Source organism: Impatiens glandulifera, chromosome 1 (assembly GCF_907164915.1).
Source record: "Impatiens glandulifera chromosome 1, dImpGla2.1, whole genome shotgun sequence".
Taxonomy (NCBI): domain Eukaryota; kingdom Viridiplantae; phylum Streptophyta; class Magnoliopsida; order Ericales; family Balsaminaceae; genus Impatiens; species Impatiens glandulifera.
In genome coordinates, this window is record NC_061862.1 from 104,367,271 (window position 1) to 104,384,957 (window position 17,687).

Consider the following 17,687-nt stretch of genomic DNA (forward strand, 5'->3'; position numbering starts at 1 on the left):
GTAGAAGAGTACATCATCACAAACATAAACTACTGCCATTAGCTAGGTAGCTTTTGTTAGCTTCTCACTATCTAGTGCAAAAGTCTTCAAGACCATTTCTGTCACTCAAAAAGCTTGTATGAATATGAATCTCTTTGTCAATCATTTTTTTTTGTGAAAAAAGACCCTTTTGGTCAAAGAATATTCATGCTTGAAACTCCAAACCTTAAGAATCTTTTTTGTTTAATCACTTGACTCAAGTTTGAACTATTTTGTGGAATCATCTCACTTCATTCTATGAATCATTAATTTGCTAGAACATGTATTTTCATCATAATTAGAGAAGTTTGGAGCAAAATATTGTTATGTTTTGATATCATCTTGTTAAGATATTTTTTTTTAATATAAGAAGTTAATATTAAAAAAAAAAAGTAAATAAAATAATATCTTATAATTTAATAATATATATATATAATTATAAAATAATTATAAATATAGTATATTTATGTATGCCATTCTTCTTTTTTCTTTTTATCTAATATTATTTGTTTGTGGTGGCTATAGTCACCAATAGAGTATTTTTGGTATTTCATTCAATTATATTATTCTAGTATAATATTATTTATTTTTTATTTGGTATTAGAGCTTTAGTAAAAAAAATCACAAATCTGATCTAATTTTATACATATATATTAAACTCAAAATAGTTGAGGCAGATAAATGGAGCTTAAACGAAGCTTTACTAGCCAAAAATAAATTAAAAATGAGAAACAAATATAGAAACATAACCAGCACATAATATATGAAATCTAAATAAGGGAGATTGAATATGAAATATGAGAAAGGTTATTGGGATTTGTGGGTGATTTTTTGAGTGGATAAGGAGGAATATGAAAAAATGCGAGTTACGAAATAAGTAGTTGATTGGTGGTAAAAGAGGTCGCACAGTAAAGGTAAAAATCATGAGATGAGAGATGGGATTTGTGTGATAAGAAGGGCGATAATAAAAGAGATGTCGGTGGTTAAAAATAATATGAATGAAATTTTGATTGACCGAAATGTGAAAATGTGTGAGCTCACGATACTAGAGATCGATTGAGATTAGTGGTTGGTTTGTCGAGTGTGATAAGAGGAATGTGAAAAATGTGAGGTCATGATATGAGAGGTCGATTAAAATTGGTGGTTAATTTGACGAGAGATAATATGTGTGTGAAAGTGTGTGAGGTCACGATATAAGATGTGGATTGTGTGATTGGTGGTTGGTTTGTCAAAGTGATGATAAAAAGGTCATGATAATTGATAAGAGATCGATAATAGTGTAAAACACGCCTAAAATTACTTTAGATAAGAGCAAAAATGTATGACGCAACTTTAAGTAAAAATTTATGGATCGATTTATACTAACTATCAAGATAAATGATGCAATTAACTTGATTCTTACTAAAAAAAATCTATATTTCTTTTAAGTGTTTTTCAAACTTATAAAATTAATTTTTTTTTAATTTTAGATATTTAATCAATTTTAAAATATATGTTAACAAAAAAAATTCTATTAAACTTAATTTTTACAAACTAAAACTAATTTTAAAATTAATTAAATTTAAATAATATTTATTTTATCAAAAATATTTATAAATAAATAATATTTTATTTATATTTTTATTCGTGCAAATTAACGAAATTCATACTAATTTTTCTTTAGGATACACAACTATTACAATCATGACATCTCATCCTAATATGGTGCTTTCAATTAGAATTGAACATGATATGTGAAATAAAAAAATCATTAATCCAAACATCTTATGGATGGTTGAACTATTCAAAAACATCTCATTTTGAATAAAGCTTCACAAAAGTAGAGATTACTTCTTGATACCATACAATTCAAGTTTATAAAAAGAAAATTATTTCATTATCGGAATCTTTACAAATTAGGTAAGAGAGGATAAGAGAAAGAAAAAAGTTGGTCACATGGTCCAAGTTTGTGTGGAAGAAGCAAGCTTATGATTTGATGATACATGTATTGGATGATGTGTTGGTATTTTTTTTAACCCAAACACACCAACCTTAATTATTTGATGAATTAAGTGGATGAATGTTCAATTTTTGGAATGTAGTCATAATCTTAAATTAACACAACGAGGCGTCACGTTTCTTGAAAACATTTATCCAATGGTTATATAGTCTTTCAATAAAGTGAAAAAAAATTTGAAAGTTACACATCATGACTTTCTTGCAAACTTTACAAAACTAAATGGAAGCTACATTATGCCACTTTTCAATTAATTGAAAGTTGGTTCATTCATATTCAATTTCCATGGGCATTATTTATTTTTTTGTTTCTTTTGGAAAAGTTATAACCTTTTTTTATTCATAAAGTAACCCTTTTTTTTTATACAATTTATGCAAAGTTATAAGTTCTCAAATATAACATTTTTGATTTTTTTTTATTCTAAGTGAAAATAATAATTGAAAATGAATATTGTGGGAAGTCTTTACACCAGTCAATTATACTCTTATATATAATAATGGAGCACAATTTTAAAGGTTACCTACTCATCAAATCGATTTGTGGAACCTACAACTCAAAGCTATCGATAAAATTTATTTTCATTTTTAATATACCTTTATTCTTTAGTAATTCAACCAATGAAATACAATTTGAATGGAGTTACAAAGTTTCAAAATTCAAACTTCAACACAAAGGAAAGAAATATCATCCTTAATTAGTTGAAATCCCTTATCAACAAAGTCTGACACTATACAACTTAATAGTTTGGACACAAGACAACGAATGTTGTGATAAAATTTGTCTAAAGTCATCAAACATGTCTTTATTACAGAAATTGATAAAATTACCCATTCCAACTGAAAAAAAGAGGGAATTTTTTTAAAGTTCTCCACCTAAACCTGAATTTTTGTTTTTAGAAGTCGGCTTGATGGACCATCAAGAAAAATCATAGGTCCGGATCACTTTCATCCACGAGTGAATATCATAGCTTGAAAGTCTATGGTAGCATTTGGACGAAAATGCGTTGTTGAATCTCATCGTATTAATCAAAGACCCGAATACTTGAATCAATATAATTATTTTCTAAAAGTATATACATGTAATAGGTATAATGGTTTTAATATATTATTCTCATAGTTTAGTGTTACATTGTATAAATTTATATTCTTAAGATTATGAGATGGTGTTCACAATTTTAAATAATTTAATAATTAAATTTTTTAAATAATATATATATATATAAATAAAATAAATAACTTTAGTTCAAACTTTTATTTTCTTTTTATATTTTAAGTCATTTTTTTAGAAAGATTGCACAAATGATCTCTCCACTTCAACATTGTGATCACATAAGTTCAGAACAAACAAACCGCAACATCATATATCATACATTAAGTCAAAATTAATTAAGTTTAATTTGAAAATTAATATTTTATCACAATAATACAATCATAATCTCATTTAACATTATTTTACTGTGCACAAATAAGATTGTTATAAAGTGGAATGATTTTGTTAATAATTGCAAACTTTTTTTAAAAAATAGTGTAAATCTTCTATTCTTCGAAAGATTAGCTTCTACAAAACTGGGCTTTTACCCAGAATTTACTTAGAATTTTTCATGGGCCCAAACGTTCAATCATCAGGAATGTTGATTTATATATATATATATATATATATATATATATATATATATATATATATATATATATATATATATATATATATATATATATATATATATATATATATATATATATATATATATATATATTTATATTTATATTTATATATATATATATATATATTTATATATATATATATATTTATATTTATATTTATATATATATTTATATTTATATATATATATATTTATATTACCATTATATTTTTAGATTTTTAAGATCGTATATAAATAAAATAGAGCTTATAAAGAGAATTTGAAGAAGTACAAGACATAAAGAAATGCCTATTAATCAATTATAATACTTAATATCAATTTAAAGTTCCACAATGTTCAACGCGCCAAAACAGTGGTCAAATATAACTAAATAGGAACACAAAATTAAAGAACCATTTTATAAAAGGGATCGGCACTTCATATCCAACATTGATGTCCATTCAAACTTCTAAGATTAGCTATAATTATTTTATTTTATTTTTTTTAGGTTGAGTAGTTAGCCGACATGATCAACACATAATCAGATTAGCCTATTAGGCTAAAATGAAAGAATAAAATTAAATACGTAAAAAGATTAAAAACGTACAAAGAACTGAAGACTAAACACAACGAAGTTCACACTTTTATTGATCACACTTAAAATATATTACAAGAGAGTGAGAGTGAGAGTGATAGTGATAGAGAGAGAGTACAATCGAGACTAGAGGGGTCGTTTTCCCTTCTTCTTCCAAACGAAAATGAACAGCTATTTAAAGGAAAATATTTTACAAAAGTTAAAAATTGAACAGTGCCTCCCGGGATTCCCGAGATAAGTTTTTCCCGCACATTACGGATCTTGTCCCTTTCTTCCGCACATTGCGGATCTTGTTTCCCCTTTAAATCTTAAATTGGTTGGATGATGATGATCCAACTTCTTTCCTTGAAATTTTTTCAACCAAAGTGTCTTTGATTGCTTCGAAAATGTCTTCAATTCCGACATCACTCTGAGCGTCTTGTAGATAATCAGATGTCATAGTTGAATCTGATTTGTTTGATTTATTATCATTTTCGAATTTGGACATAAAGTCTTTCTTCATTTCTTCGATGTATGCAGATATCATCTGCCCTTTTGATAAGTTTTCTGACCTCATTCGGAATTTTTTGGAGATATAATCAAAAGGGGACAACACTTCAGTTACTTGTCGTTTTTCTTCATAAAGGCTTATTTTTTGGTGTAGGAGGTCCATTGTCTCTTTCCCGAATCGCTCATGCGTTTCCTAATCTATTCTCATCATTTTATCCCAAAATTTATAATGGGATGATCTAAATAGACAAGAAATGCCTGTTTTGGTATAACCAAATTTAGGTATCCATTTCCAAATCCAGGGAATGGAAAATTTTGTAAAAAAGAAACATGAAGTTATTCCTTCAATATATAAATTAGCTTCTTGTTTCTTCAGAAGCTGGGGTGAGATATCGCTCCATTTATCAAATAGGACCTTGATTTTTTTTGGTAAAACATTTGGGCTAGGACCAAAAAGATAAAACCAGTTTATGAACTAGTGGGGAATATCTCCTCTATAAACATTCGCGCATACCTTGATGAACCAGGAATATTTATATTTATTATTCTCATAATTTAGTACCTTAGTGAAGGCATCACAGTAGTCCCAATAATTAAATTTGATTGTCGTTGTTTTATTAAATGACAATTCTCTTTCTTTCATTGGGGATATTCCCCGGTCTTCTAAGGATATTGTCTTTTTTATTATCATTTTGCTTAAATTATAAATTTATTTATTTATGCCAGAGAAATGTGATATTTCACATAATCCACTTTGAATAAGTATTTGTTCGTAAAACATTCGGGACTTATAAGTCCTCAATGGTGTGAATGTATTATCCAAATACCTTTGCATTATTGTCTATGGCTCACTTTTCCATTTGAGGTCTTTTTCTTCTAGGAGAAATATAATTTCTTTATTCATTTCTCATAAATCCAATATTATTAGATTCTGATTCATCATCTCCCAGTATTCTGGCGTACGTTGGATTGTCCTTTTGACTGTCCATATTTTGGGAGAGATCCATTGCTATCAGCTTTTGTTTACCATATTGAGATATGATCTCTTGTGTTCTGACTCGACATCTTCCTCTAATAGAGGATGATCCCCTTCCTCTATTAGAGAAAGGTTCATAACCCTTGCGCTCATTCCTGTAAATTTAAAAATTCACGGGTCAAGAAATCAGGAAGATTATTATCTATCCCTTTTTTATATGTTATTTCAAAGTCAAATGGGGCTAAATGAGCTTTCCATCTGGCGAACATTTGTTTTGATACATCATGTTTAAAGTCTTTTTGGAACATGAATTTAGCTGCATTGCAGTCTGTTAGTATAATAAATTTTTGAATATATAAATCATCTTGGAATTTTAAAACACATTTGACTATGGCGAGAATTTCTTTGGCGACTGTCACATAATTTTTTGAGAATTGTTCCATTTTCCTGAATGGAATTTACAAGATAGACTTATTTTGTTTCTAGATCTAATTGAGTCAATATTCCCCCGAATCCTATGTCAGAAGCGTCAGTCTCAATTACTTTTTTTCCCAATTTGGGTTACTTATCATTAAACAATGAAGTACTTTTACTTTATTTTTAATTCTTTTAATTGCATCTGTATGATGACTTGACCATGGTTTTGGGTTTTTCTTCAGGCTTTCATATAAGATTGATGTATCTTCTTTTAGATTTTATAGTACGGAGCCACATAATTAAGGCTGCCTAAAAATCTTTATAACTGTGTTTTATCAGTGATTATATTCGGAAATTTTTTTCGCAAATTCTATGTTTCTATTAATAGGAATAATGTTTCCCTTTTCAATGATATGACCTAAAAATCTTATTCTTGTTTTGAAAAGATCCATTTTTGGTTTAGAAATTACTAATCCATTCTGAGTTATTATTGTTTTAAACATATTTAAATGTTTAAAATGAGTTTCAATTGTTTTTGAATGGACTTGTATATCATCAATGTAAACAATTATAAATGTGCTATAAGGATTGAAGATATTATTCATAATTTTTTGAAATTCGGATAGAGCATTTTTTAATCCAAATGGCATCACATTCCATTCATAATGTTCTATAGGGATATTGAATGTTGTTTTATATCTATCAGATTTTTCAATCTGAATTTGTCAATATCCCGATTTCATGTCAAACTTTGAGAATATTAAACTATCATATGGTCTATCTAATAGATCCTTTTAATTAGGAATTGGATGTCTAATCCATCTTAATACCTTGTTGAGGGGTTTATAGTTGATTACTAACATTGGTACGCCTCTTTCGATTTCTGAATGTTTATTTACATAGAAAGTCGTACATGAACAGGGTGATTGTGATGGACTTATTAACCCCTTATGTAATAGAGTATTTATCTCCTTTTTGCATAATTTTAGATATTCTGAATTCATTTGGCAAGGTCTTGCCTTTGTAGGAATATTCTTTTCATTAAAAGATTCCTCATATGGTAGTAAAACTATATGTTTCTTTCTATCCCATAACGCATTAGGATGTTCATTACAAATATCTATTGAAAGTTGGTCTCTTAGTAGAACTATTTTTTCTTGTAATTTGGGATTTTTTAGTTGTTCATCTATTGTTATAAGACTTATTTCTTGTTTTAGAAAAATTATTTGATCTTGTTTTGCTTTGATATTATCATATATACTATGTAACATTTTAGTAAGTGGCTCCACAATAAATTCTAGAAAAATATCATGTTTCTGAAAAGTTCCTGTAATACCTTTATTATCAATCATCTTAATTGGGTAAATGGTGTTTAAAATGGGGTTCCAAGTATGACTTGATTTGATATATCTTTAGCAAGTATAAAAAACTTTGAGGAATGCACTTATTATCAGTACAAATGTAGGCTTTTGGAAGCTTATATTGGATTTGGAGTTTATCTCCACCTGCATGCCACAGGGTATGACTCGTTTTATGAAAATACCTAGTGGGAATTAGTCCTTGTTGAATAACATTTAAATCTGTTCCGCTATCAACAAGAGCAATAAATGACATTGTATAATAATTATTTATTAGGAGAGATATTCTTATGTGTCATTTTTGGGATTTAACCATTTCTATTGTGGATAAGAAATTTTCTGAGAAGATATTTTCTTCAATTTCTGTTTTGTTGTCATTAGATTGATTATTTTCGTGCGGTTTATCCTCAAGCTTAGTTATTCTTGACTCTTGTATAATATTCTTCCTTTTTAATATCTTAATTTCTTCTTTTAAATTATTAATTTCTTTGTAAATATTTTTGAGAGTTGTATTCTCCTCTTTGTTTTGAACTTTGTGTCTAAGTTGGTTCATTACTTCACTCATAGTATAAGATTTATTATAATTTAATTTCTTTTTCTCTGCCTCTTCTTTTTTAGAGGATGAAGTTCCTTCTTCAGAATTGAACTGATCTATGATCTGCATTCTTAATTCTGGGTCTCTAATGACTTTTAATAATTCAAAAGTATTATTTGAGGTTAAAACATTAACTTTCATATCTGAGAATTGAGATATGATTCTATATAATTCTAATTTATCAATATTTTGATTTTGATTTAGGTTATTTGTTTCTTTTTTAGGACAATTTAATCCTGATCGACAAGGCTCACATTCGGAGTCTTCTGAGCTTAATTCTTCATTATTTAGATCATCTATTTCAGAATTATTACTTATTGAATCTGAATCAGATTCTTCAGATTCTGAGTTTTGTAAAGTTTGGATTATTAAACTTTTTGTGTCTTCTGGGATTTCAAGATTATTAATTTTTTTCTTTGCCCAAAAGTATTTTGACGTGTGTCCAAATTTTTCACAGTTGTGGCATTTCCTATTATTTTTGAAATTTTTTGAATTGATTTTAGATTTTTCTTCCCTCCTCTCATTTTTCATGTTTGAATATTTTTGGGATGGTTTTCTATATTTATGAAACTTATTATAATTTACCCTTCTCTCATTTCTAGATGTTGGGTTATCTATACCAAATTGTTGGAAAAATTGACCTAATTGTTGTCTTTCGCTTTGACTTTGTCTTTTAATTTGTTGGTTTAGCCTTATTTCATTACATAAGGCTAGCCTTCTTGTATACAAGTATTTATTAATACACCATATGTATATGTTTCATATGGTATCATTGAATGACTCTTTTTGAGATTCCTTCTAACTCTTTCAGCAAACAGGCTAGGAAGGCCGTCAATAAATTTTGATTTCCAATGTACATTATTACATTCTGGGAGTTTCATAACTCTACTTAGAAACGTATCTTTTTATCATCTAAAATATGAAAGCGTTTTACACCTTAGATTTTGTAATAATGTTCTAATTGTATCACTATTATCACTGAACCTTCTCGTGAAGTATTCAATAATATTTATCGCTAGTGTATAAACCGCACGTTCAGTTAAACTATTGTTTTCTTGTTTTACAGTGTTAAGAATAGAATCTCTATCATCTTGGGAAAAATAATTATATATATATATATATATATAATTTTCTTGTTAAACTCAATTTGCTTGTAATTTAGTTGTGATATTAATGTTTTAAGTTTTTTTATATCAAAATTTATATACCACATCTTATTTTTTTTAATTATATAATTTAAAATCAATCAAAATATTACAATTATTTTACTTTACCTTTATAAAATCTAAATTTTAAATATTTTAGTAAATAAAAAGTTAAGTTAGAAACTATAAGATAGAAAAGGCATAGGGGATAGAAATTGAATCGCTTCCCTTGAGTTTATATACAACCAAGTTTTTTTTAAATGGTTTTTTTATTGAATCTTTTATCATTTGGTAGATCTAAATTCATGGCCTATTTCGAGTTCAATTGGAGATATGAGATATGACAAACAACGTAGGTAGGAGGTGTGATGTACATGCACTCATTTCAAGGGGTGCAATACTTCTCAGGGCCTTCTATATATACCATGTTTGTACGGTGGCGCGGTGTTCAAAAGGAAATATAAAATGTATCTGTCAGTTCAGTTCTACTTCAAGATTTTGGCATCGTCTCCTCTAAGTTGTTTTCATCGTTCACTTGCCTTACTTCTAAAGATGGATAGAAAATGAGTATTTATTAGTGGAGTTAGGAATTCAATCCTCGACTTGAATTCAGAGACCTCGCCCGTGAACTGTGAAGTAAATTATTGCATCTACGTTGATGGAAAGACGTGAAGACTGAGTGGGCTTAGAAGGTTTCTCACAAGTTTTTGTTTGTTTCTTAATTATTATTTTGTGTAACTTTTTAAAATATTTAATTTTATTTTATGAGTATATTGTTTAATAATTTAACTAAAATATGAATATAAAATTAAAATTTAACCTTACTAAATTAAATCAATAAATAAAATTAAAAATAAACTTAAATATTATACATTAAAATAATTCACAAGTTAAATTTGGTTAATACTCTATAAAGATAAAGTTAATTTATTAATTATATGGTTAAATTTTATTAATTTTATATTAAAAATAATTAAAATAATTCTTCAAATTTAAAATTAATTATTTTTAAAACTTAATTATATTTTAAAAATTATTTAATTTATAATTTAAATAAATTAAATGAAATATTTAATTTAAATAAATAAAGAATCAAATTTAGTATTAAATAAAAAAAAGAAAAAAAAAATCAAAGAAAGAGAAAAATATAATAATTTAATATTTTAGTAAATTAAATAGAGATGTGTGTACTTTAATAAAAAAAATATATATATATATATATATATTAAATAATTTAACAAACAAATAGAAGAAATTATTTATTCAAATAAAAAATTAATAAAAATCCCTAAATAAAATAAGCTCTTGTGGTGTGTACGATAAGTTGAGTGAGAAAAGGATTTGGGCTAGCTCTAATATAGATTACACAAATTAACTTATTTCAACTTAGGCCGTCTTGGTAGTGAGCTTTGAGAGAATAAAATTGAATTAAAGATGATTTATAATGATTATTTTTGGTAAAAAAAAAGTTTAAAGAATAATATATATATATAAATAAAATAAAATAAATGATATTTTAGTATTTTGAATAATTAATTGAGTAATATGATTGATATATATAAAAAAAAATGAAATAATGTTTGATTTTTATAAAATTTTTACAAAATTATACTGAAAAAGGCTTAAATTCTCAAATTAGTTTTTTTTCTTTAAATTAAATTAATTTATTATTTAAATTCAGTTATTTTATTTTATTTTAATATTTTTTATTATAACTTATTATTAAATACATTTTAAATTTAATTATTTATGTATATATATTTATATATTTAAATTATTATTTTTTATATAATATGATTTGGGATGGGGAAAATTACCGATATTAAAGGTATAATATATCGAAAATATCAACTTTTAAGATATACTGGAAAAAAAAGTAAGGTATGATGTACGGGTATGAGATTTTTAAAATTTTGGTATATTAAGATATACCGAAATAGTATTTATAAGTTAATATATATATATATATATATATAGAATTCTTATAAGGAAATAATTAAATATATTTGAAATTAATTTAATTATAGAAATATAATTTTTGAATAATATCAAATATAATTATACCTAAATATTATTTCATATGCAATCTCTACCTTACTGATGGGATTGATTTTTTTAAAAATTAATATATTTTTTAGGTATCAAAGGTATAACGTACCGAAATTAAGGTAAGGTAAATATATGAATTTTTTTATACCGAAATTAAGTTATATCGAAACAATGTATACCGAAATCAAGGTAAGGTAAAGGTATGATTTTTTTGCATACATAAATTTTAGGTAAAGTATAAGGTATGGATAAAATATTAAGGTATACCGTACCAATCCACCTTTAAATATGATATAGTTTATAATATAATTATTATCATAAATTTAATTATATTTAATTTCTTAATTTTATATTAATTTTTTAATATTTGTAAATTTTAAAATATATAATTTTAAATATTATATTTATATTATAAAATTAATAATTTATTTTTATATTGTCAAATTTATTATTAATAAATAATAACACTTGTAATAATATTTTTCAAGAGAACTTAAAGTCACTATATTTAAAAAAAATAAAAATAAAAAATAATACTTTTACAAAATATTAATTTTAAAACATAAACTTAGTCAAAGTGAGAGTATAATTGTTGGAATGTGTAATAAAAAAGTTCTATATTTAAAATAAGATGGTTTAAATAATTTTATGTTTTGGAAATTGAATTTTAAACCATCCTGAATTAATCTTTAACACAACTTATGTAGAGCTCCAAACCGTTGTTCTATGTTCAGAAAGAGCTATGTTGAGAAAATTTTGGCGGCGGTAGGTTAATAATCCAAGCCCTGAGGAAGAAGATATATTTGTATTTGAAGGGAAATGCGAATACTTGCACGTGTAGATTTCTCTCGGGCGCTGATACTTCAAGCAATCGGCAGGTGTCCGCCATCGCGAATTCACAAAACTCTCTCTCTTCCAACTTCCGATTTCTCTTTGATTCCTCCTCTACTTTACCCAACAAGAAGAGAAACAAATTCTCCTAACTTCGCGCTTTCAGGTAATTTAGATTTATACCCATCTTCCCAAAATCATCAATTTCAAAGATTTTCTCAATAATCCATTCCTGTTTCTTCTGCAGAAATGGTTACACCAAAGATTGGTAAAGAACGCTTACCAACAGACGCGAAGAAGATTCTAGAATCAATAGCGTCATCTTGGGGTGTCATAATTGAAGATGTGAACTTATTTCAGGTTATACCTTTGAAAGGTGCGATGACTAATGAGGTCTATCAGATAAAATGGCCGAAGAGGGATTCAGAAAGTGAATCAAGGAAGGTGCTTGTGAGGATATACGGTGAGGGTGTTGATGTTTTCTTCAACCGTGATGATGAGATTCGCACGTTTGAATGTATGTCTCATCATGGACAGGGTCCTCGACTTCTTGGAAGATTCTCAAATGGGCGAGTTGAGGAGTTTATTCATGCTCGGGTATGTTCAATTTTGGCTAATTCATTGATATATGTTTGTGGGTTAAGGATTTGACTGTTTTTTTTTACTGGTAATGGTTCATATGGATGATTTGATTCTTAAGTTATCAATGCATGTATAATGCCATAGGCCATTAGTCATTGAAATTGCTCATTCATTGAAGGACAAACCTCATTGTATAGGTCAGGATTGAATGAAGAAGAAAAATATGTTATATAGCCCTCAATTCCTTCTGACTTTAGCCAATAATATTGAGGTAATGATTAAAGGATAGACAAACTCAGCAAGAGTAAGGAGTGGCCTAGGGCTGAAAATCCATAAATTCAACATAGAGAATCAATCAAGTTTGGTTTACACCACAATAGCCTAATGAATAATTCTCTAGTGTAGAGTGGAGACAACCAACTATTTATCATCCAAGTAAAAAATGGAAGTTATTTTTATGCATTTGGTATAAAAATTGTGGTTGCTAATTGCTTTAGGTGGAACTTTATCTGGTATAAAAAAGTTTGGCTACTTTTTTATCCCTTTTACCATTTTACCCTGTCCATTTGGAAACACTTTCTGGAGCCAGGTCTGGATTTGGACTAAAAAACGTCAACAAATTTATGAATATGTGTAATTAAGTTATGTTTAAGATCATTCTCATCTAAATCAACATGAGACACTTGACAAAGAAAAGTTATTCGAAAGAAATTTATCGTTGTTTCTCATCCAAACTAATTTCCATAAACTAATTAAGCACAGTTTACCTGTCATTGATGGGGGCGTTTTCAAATGGGCAGATTGATTATTGGGTTGAAAGATAAAAACAGTAAAGATAAGGGTCTTTATGACATTTCACAGTATCAAAAACATTCTTATTTTTACTATAGAACATTTAGAACACTAGGCCAAAAGGTGAGCCAAATTTTCAGATTGAGATCCAACAAAATTTTGGATCAAGTGTTTATGCCAAATGTAGAATTTATTGTATTTTTAGCAATTTGACAGAAGGCCCTACCAAAACATACTTGGTGAGCTTATTTTTTAATCTTTTTGCATGACTATTGAAGACATAATAATAACCTTTAATCATTGATTATTTCAGACACTGTCAGCCTTTGATCTATGTAACCCGAGTATATCTGCTCTTATAGCAGCTAAAATGAAGGAATTCCATGATCTTCCCATCTCCGGCCCCCAAAAAGTGCTCTTGTGGGAAAGATTGAGGTATGTTATTCAATTTTATGTTACATTGAATGATGATAGCCACAGGCTGTAGAGCAGTTTGAAACTCTATCCTTTTCTTAATCCAGGAATTGGCTTGAAACAGCCAAGACTATGGCTTCCACTGAACAAATAAAGGAATTTCGTCTTGATACAATGGGTGGAGAAGCTGGAGAAATATCCTTCTTGGAGAAGACTTTGTCACATGAAAACCAATGCATAGGTTTCTGTCACAATGATTTGCAATATGGTAACATAATGATTGATGAAGAGACCAATTCTATAACTCTAATTGTGAGTTTCATTTTGTTAGGTTGATTCATGATTATGTTGTTGGAATTTGTGAATTTCATAAATAATGCTCCATAATTTTTTTTTCTTGCAAGGATTACGAGTATGCTAGCTACAATCCTATTGCTTATGACATAGCAAATCACTTTTGTGAAATGGCTGCTGATTATCATACTGAAATGCCTCATATTTTGGACTACACTAAATACCCGAGTAAGAGTGATATAGTAATTCAGTTTCTTTGAAGCTTTTCTTCGTCTTTGCACATACAATGTGATCATTCTTTTTGACTTTTCAAATGCTACAGATGCGGATGAGCGACAACAATTCCTACGTGCTTATTTAAATTGTGCAGGTATTTATTTGTTCAAACACTGCATCATTTGAAAACACTTGATGTAGATAATTTAGTAATTTTTTTATGGGATAAGAGGTCCATTTTCTTTCAACATTTGTATCGGAATCCATTTTAGATACAAAAACGTTTGAAAACAAGATTTAGTCAGAGACAAGTTCATAATGCTTTTGTATCTGGATTCGTTTCTAGATACAAAAGATAATGGGCCATTTGGAAACACTTTCTAGAGTTGGATCTGAGTTGACGGAAAAATCTCAACAAATTTACGAATATATGTCTACTTAATTTATGTTCCTGAACATTATCTCATCTAAATTAGCATCTGGATGAGATACTTGACAAAAGAAAGCGTTCTAAATAAATTTATCGATGTTTTCCTATTTTCAAATGGGAGATAACCCATTAGTTATTTGGAGGGGGGTTTGTCCATATCAATGTTGTTGGATAGATTATTGTCTTTTAAATGTCCATGTCTTATTATGGTATATCAATTGCAGACAAACAGCTTAAGAACTTGGAACTTGATATGTTGATTAAAGATGTTGAAATGTACACTCTTGCAAGCCATCTACTTTGGGGTTTATGGGGGATAATATCGGTATGTTGCAGTAGAATATTTGCCTTTATTGACATTTTCCAATTCTATGATGGACTAAAACAAGCATGAATATAATTTCAGGAACATGTTAATGACATTGACTTTGATTATATCGAGTATGCAAGACAGAGGTTTCGGGAATACTGGCAAAGGAAGGGAATGCTATTGGGATCCTCAGGTGAATATCCATTTAGAAACACTTTTTAAAGTTGAATCTGAGTTTGAGTCTGGATTTGGACGAAAGATGTCTAATTAAGTTATGTTCTAATAAAATTTATTGACGATTTTTCATCCAAACCCCAGATGCAACCCTTCAAATAGAACGTAGCATTGATTCTCATTGTTGTTGACTTATCTCAGGTTGATTGAATGTTAAGAGGACATCATTGAAGCCATTGAATTGAAGTCTCACTTTGTACAACTCATCATAGTAAGGAATTTTTTGGGGTGGTTAATCCTAGTTAACCTTTAGTGAACAGAGAATAAATATGGTGGAAAGTATGATTCCAAAGCTGTCTAAAATTTGTGTTTCTTTTAGACGCCAGTTGACAAATAAACAAATTCTTGCACGAAACACATGTTTTTTTGAAACATTAATTCATTTAATAGGTATAAAATTATACCATATTGTTTTTGTGTTGCTAATAGTGAAAAACTTAGTATTTGATTTTTTAATGCTATTTTGATTTGTAAAATATTGTCCTCCCATAATTTCTTGTGTAAATCACTCTTGGGTATGAATGACAATTGTACTATTTTTTTCAAAAATAAAAAATAATTGAAAAGCTAGTCAATTGCTAATCTTTTGTGCCACTCTTGTTTCTATGAAGTAAGTTTATAGTTACTTAGATAACATAACATATCCCAAATCTAAGAGACTTCATTGGAAGCGTGCAAAATTAAAGTATTCCAAAAAATTTGAAAAATGAAAAACCAAAAAGTCATCAATCAAATATGAAGCACATGTAGTCAGAGTTATTTTCGACAATTTAAAAAGTTATGGTTAAAATTTTTTTCAGAACTTGTTATGCTAACTTACTTATCCTCTACACCCTAAAAGAAAAAATACGTTGAAACCTTCTCGATTTTGATTTTCAAGAGCACCAAATTTGTCTAACTTCTTCTTTTGAAATTTTATAATCTTGCTCTTATGGATATCCAAAATCATTGTATAATTTTTTTTTTCAAATTCTAGTCATTTTGTAAGCCAATTTCATTTGATTAATATATTGACATTTTCAATTTAATGATTGTACTATTAAATTGATTTGATATACTAACATATAAAAGTGAATTATGAACCGAAATCATTAAATCAATCAAACAAGAAATACCCAATTTAATAATAATAAAAAAAATCTGATCTTGGGCCCTTGTTCATGGACAATGACTCAAGAACATATATATGTTGTTGTATATTAACCAAATGGGGTGCTTACCGCCTCTAAAAAGGTAATTTGGATTGACTAAAAAATATTTTAACGAAATTATTCAAAGAACGTTTATGTTCATCTTCAATTTTCTTTTATTGTGGATGTTATAAATGTTAATTTTATGTTATATTATTGTTTATATAATATAAATTAACGTTTTTGTTCAAATAGATTTCGAGTTTCGGTTATTTTTTAGTACTAGATTTCTTGACCAGGAACACCCGACTATGGGAGATGGATCTTGGCTTGTTTTCTAGCTAGTGGCCTAATTTTCGACCAAAAAAAACTAAGTTGGCCCAGTTTCTAACCGTGGGTTGAAGCCTCTAGCGTGGTTTCTGACTGATGACCAATGCCAGTTTTCCAAGCTAACGACCGAGAAAAATTAGCTTGGCTAAACTTTTTGACCAAGAAAAGTAATCAAACCTAGCCACTAGTGACCGAGAATTTTGGCAATTGCCTGATTTTTGACCAAGAAAGTCAGTCATGGCTCGTTTTTCGACCAAAAAATCAGTTGTCAGCCGCTAGACTTCGCCTGATCTTACCCATGATCCGACTTCCTAGACCTATGACTTGTTTGTTTTTTAGTTTAATTTTATTCTATTAGGTGTATTTTAATTATTTAAATAATTTAATTATTTCCTAAAAATATAAAACACTTAAAAAAAAATAATATTAAAAAAATTATAGTATGGCCCCGTTTGGCTAAAAACTTGATAATTTTGTTTTTAACTTTTTAGAGTCATAACTTTCAAACCGTTTGTCCAAAAAATATGAAGTCGATATATTTATTCTCACAAAAATATTTCTAACCTAGAAATATTATTTTCATTTTTGTCTGGACTTTTTTAATATTTTTTTTACCTTTTTTAAAATGCCTTCATGGACAATTTGAGATGTTTAAAAGTTTGTCTATGCTCATATATTATATTTTCTTACATCCTTTTTTTTGCATTTTCTTACATCCTTTTCTTTTGCAAGTTTATCCATGTATTATTTTTGTATATTTGTATTTATTTACATATATATTTGGTTTGTCACAAACATCACCAAAATCATGGCTTTGATAAAATATTTGTTTCCCCAGATTAAGGAA

The 17,687-nt window shown here is 27.7% G+C and overlaps 1 protein-coding gene across 1 annotated transcript; it reads left to right on the top strand.

The window, feature by feature from the left end:
* Positions 1-11,978: 11,978 nt before the first annotated feature.
* Positions 11,979-15,854, top strand: LOC124922705 (probable choline kinase 2). The gene is made up of 9 exons (XM_047463419.1): positions 11,979-12,274; positions 12,356-12,705; positions 13,796-13,917; positions 14,004-14,208; positions 14,301-14,418; positions 14,513-14,560; positions 15,061-15,161; positions 15,243-15,339; positions 15,522-15,854. Exons 1-9 carry the CDS (start codon positions 12,097-12,099, stop codon positions 15,524-15,526), a joined length of 1,224 nt encoding a protein of 407 aa, XP_047319375.1. The 5' UTR covers positions 11,979-12,096; the 3' UTR covers positions 15,527-15,854.
* Positions 15,855-17,687: the final 1,833 nt, after the last annotated feature.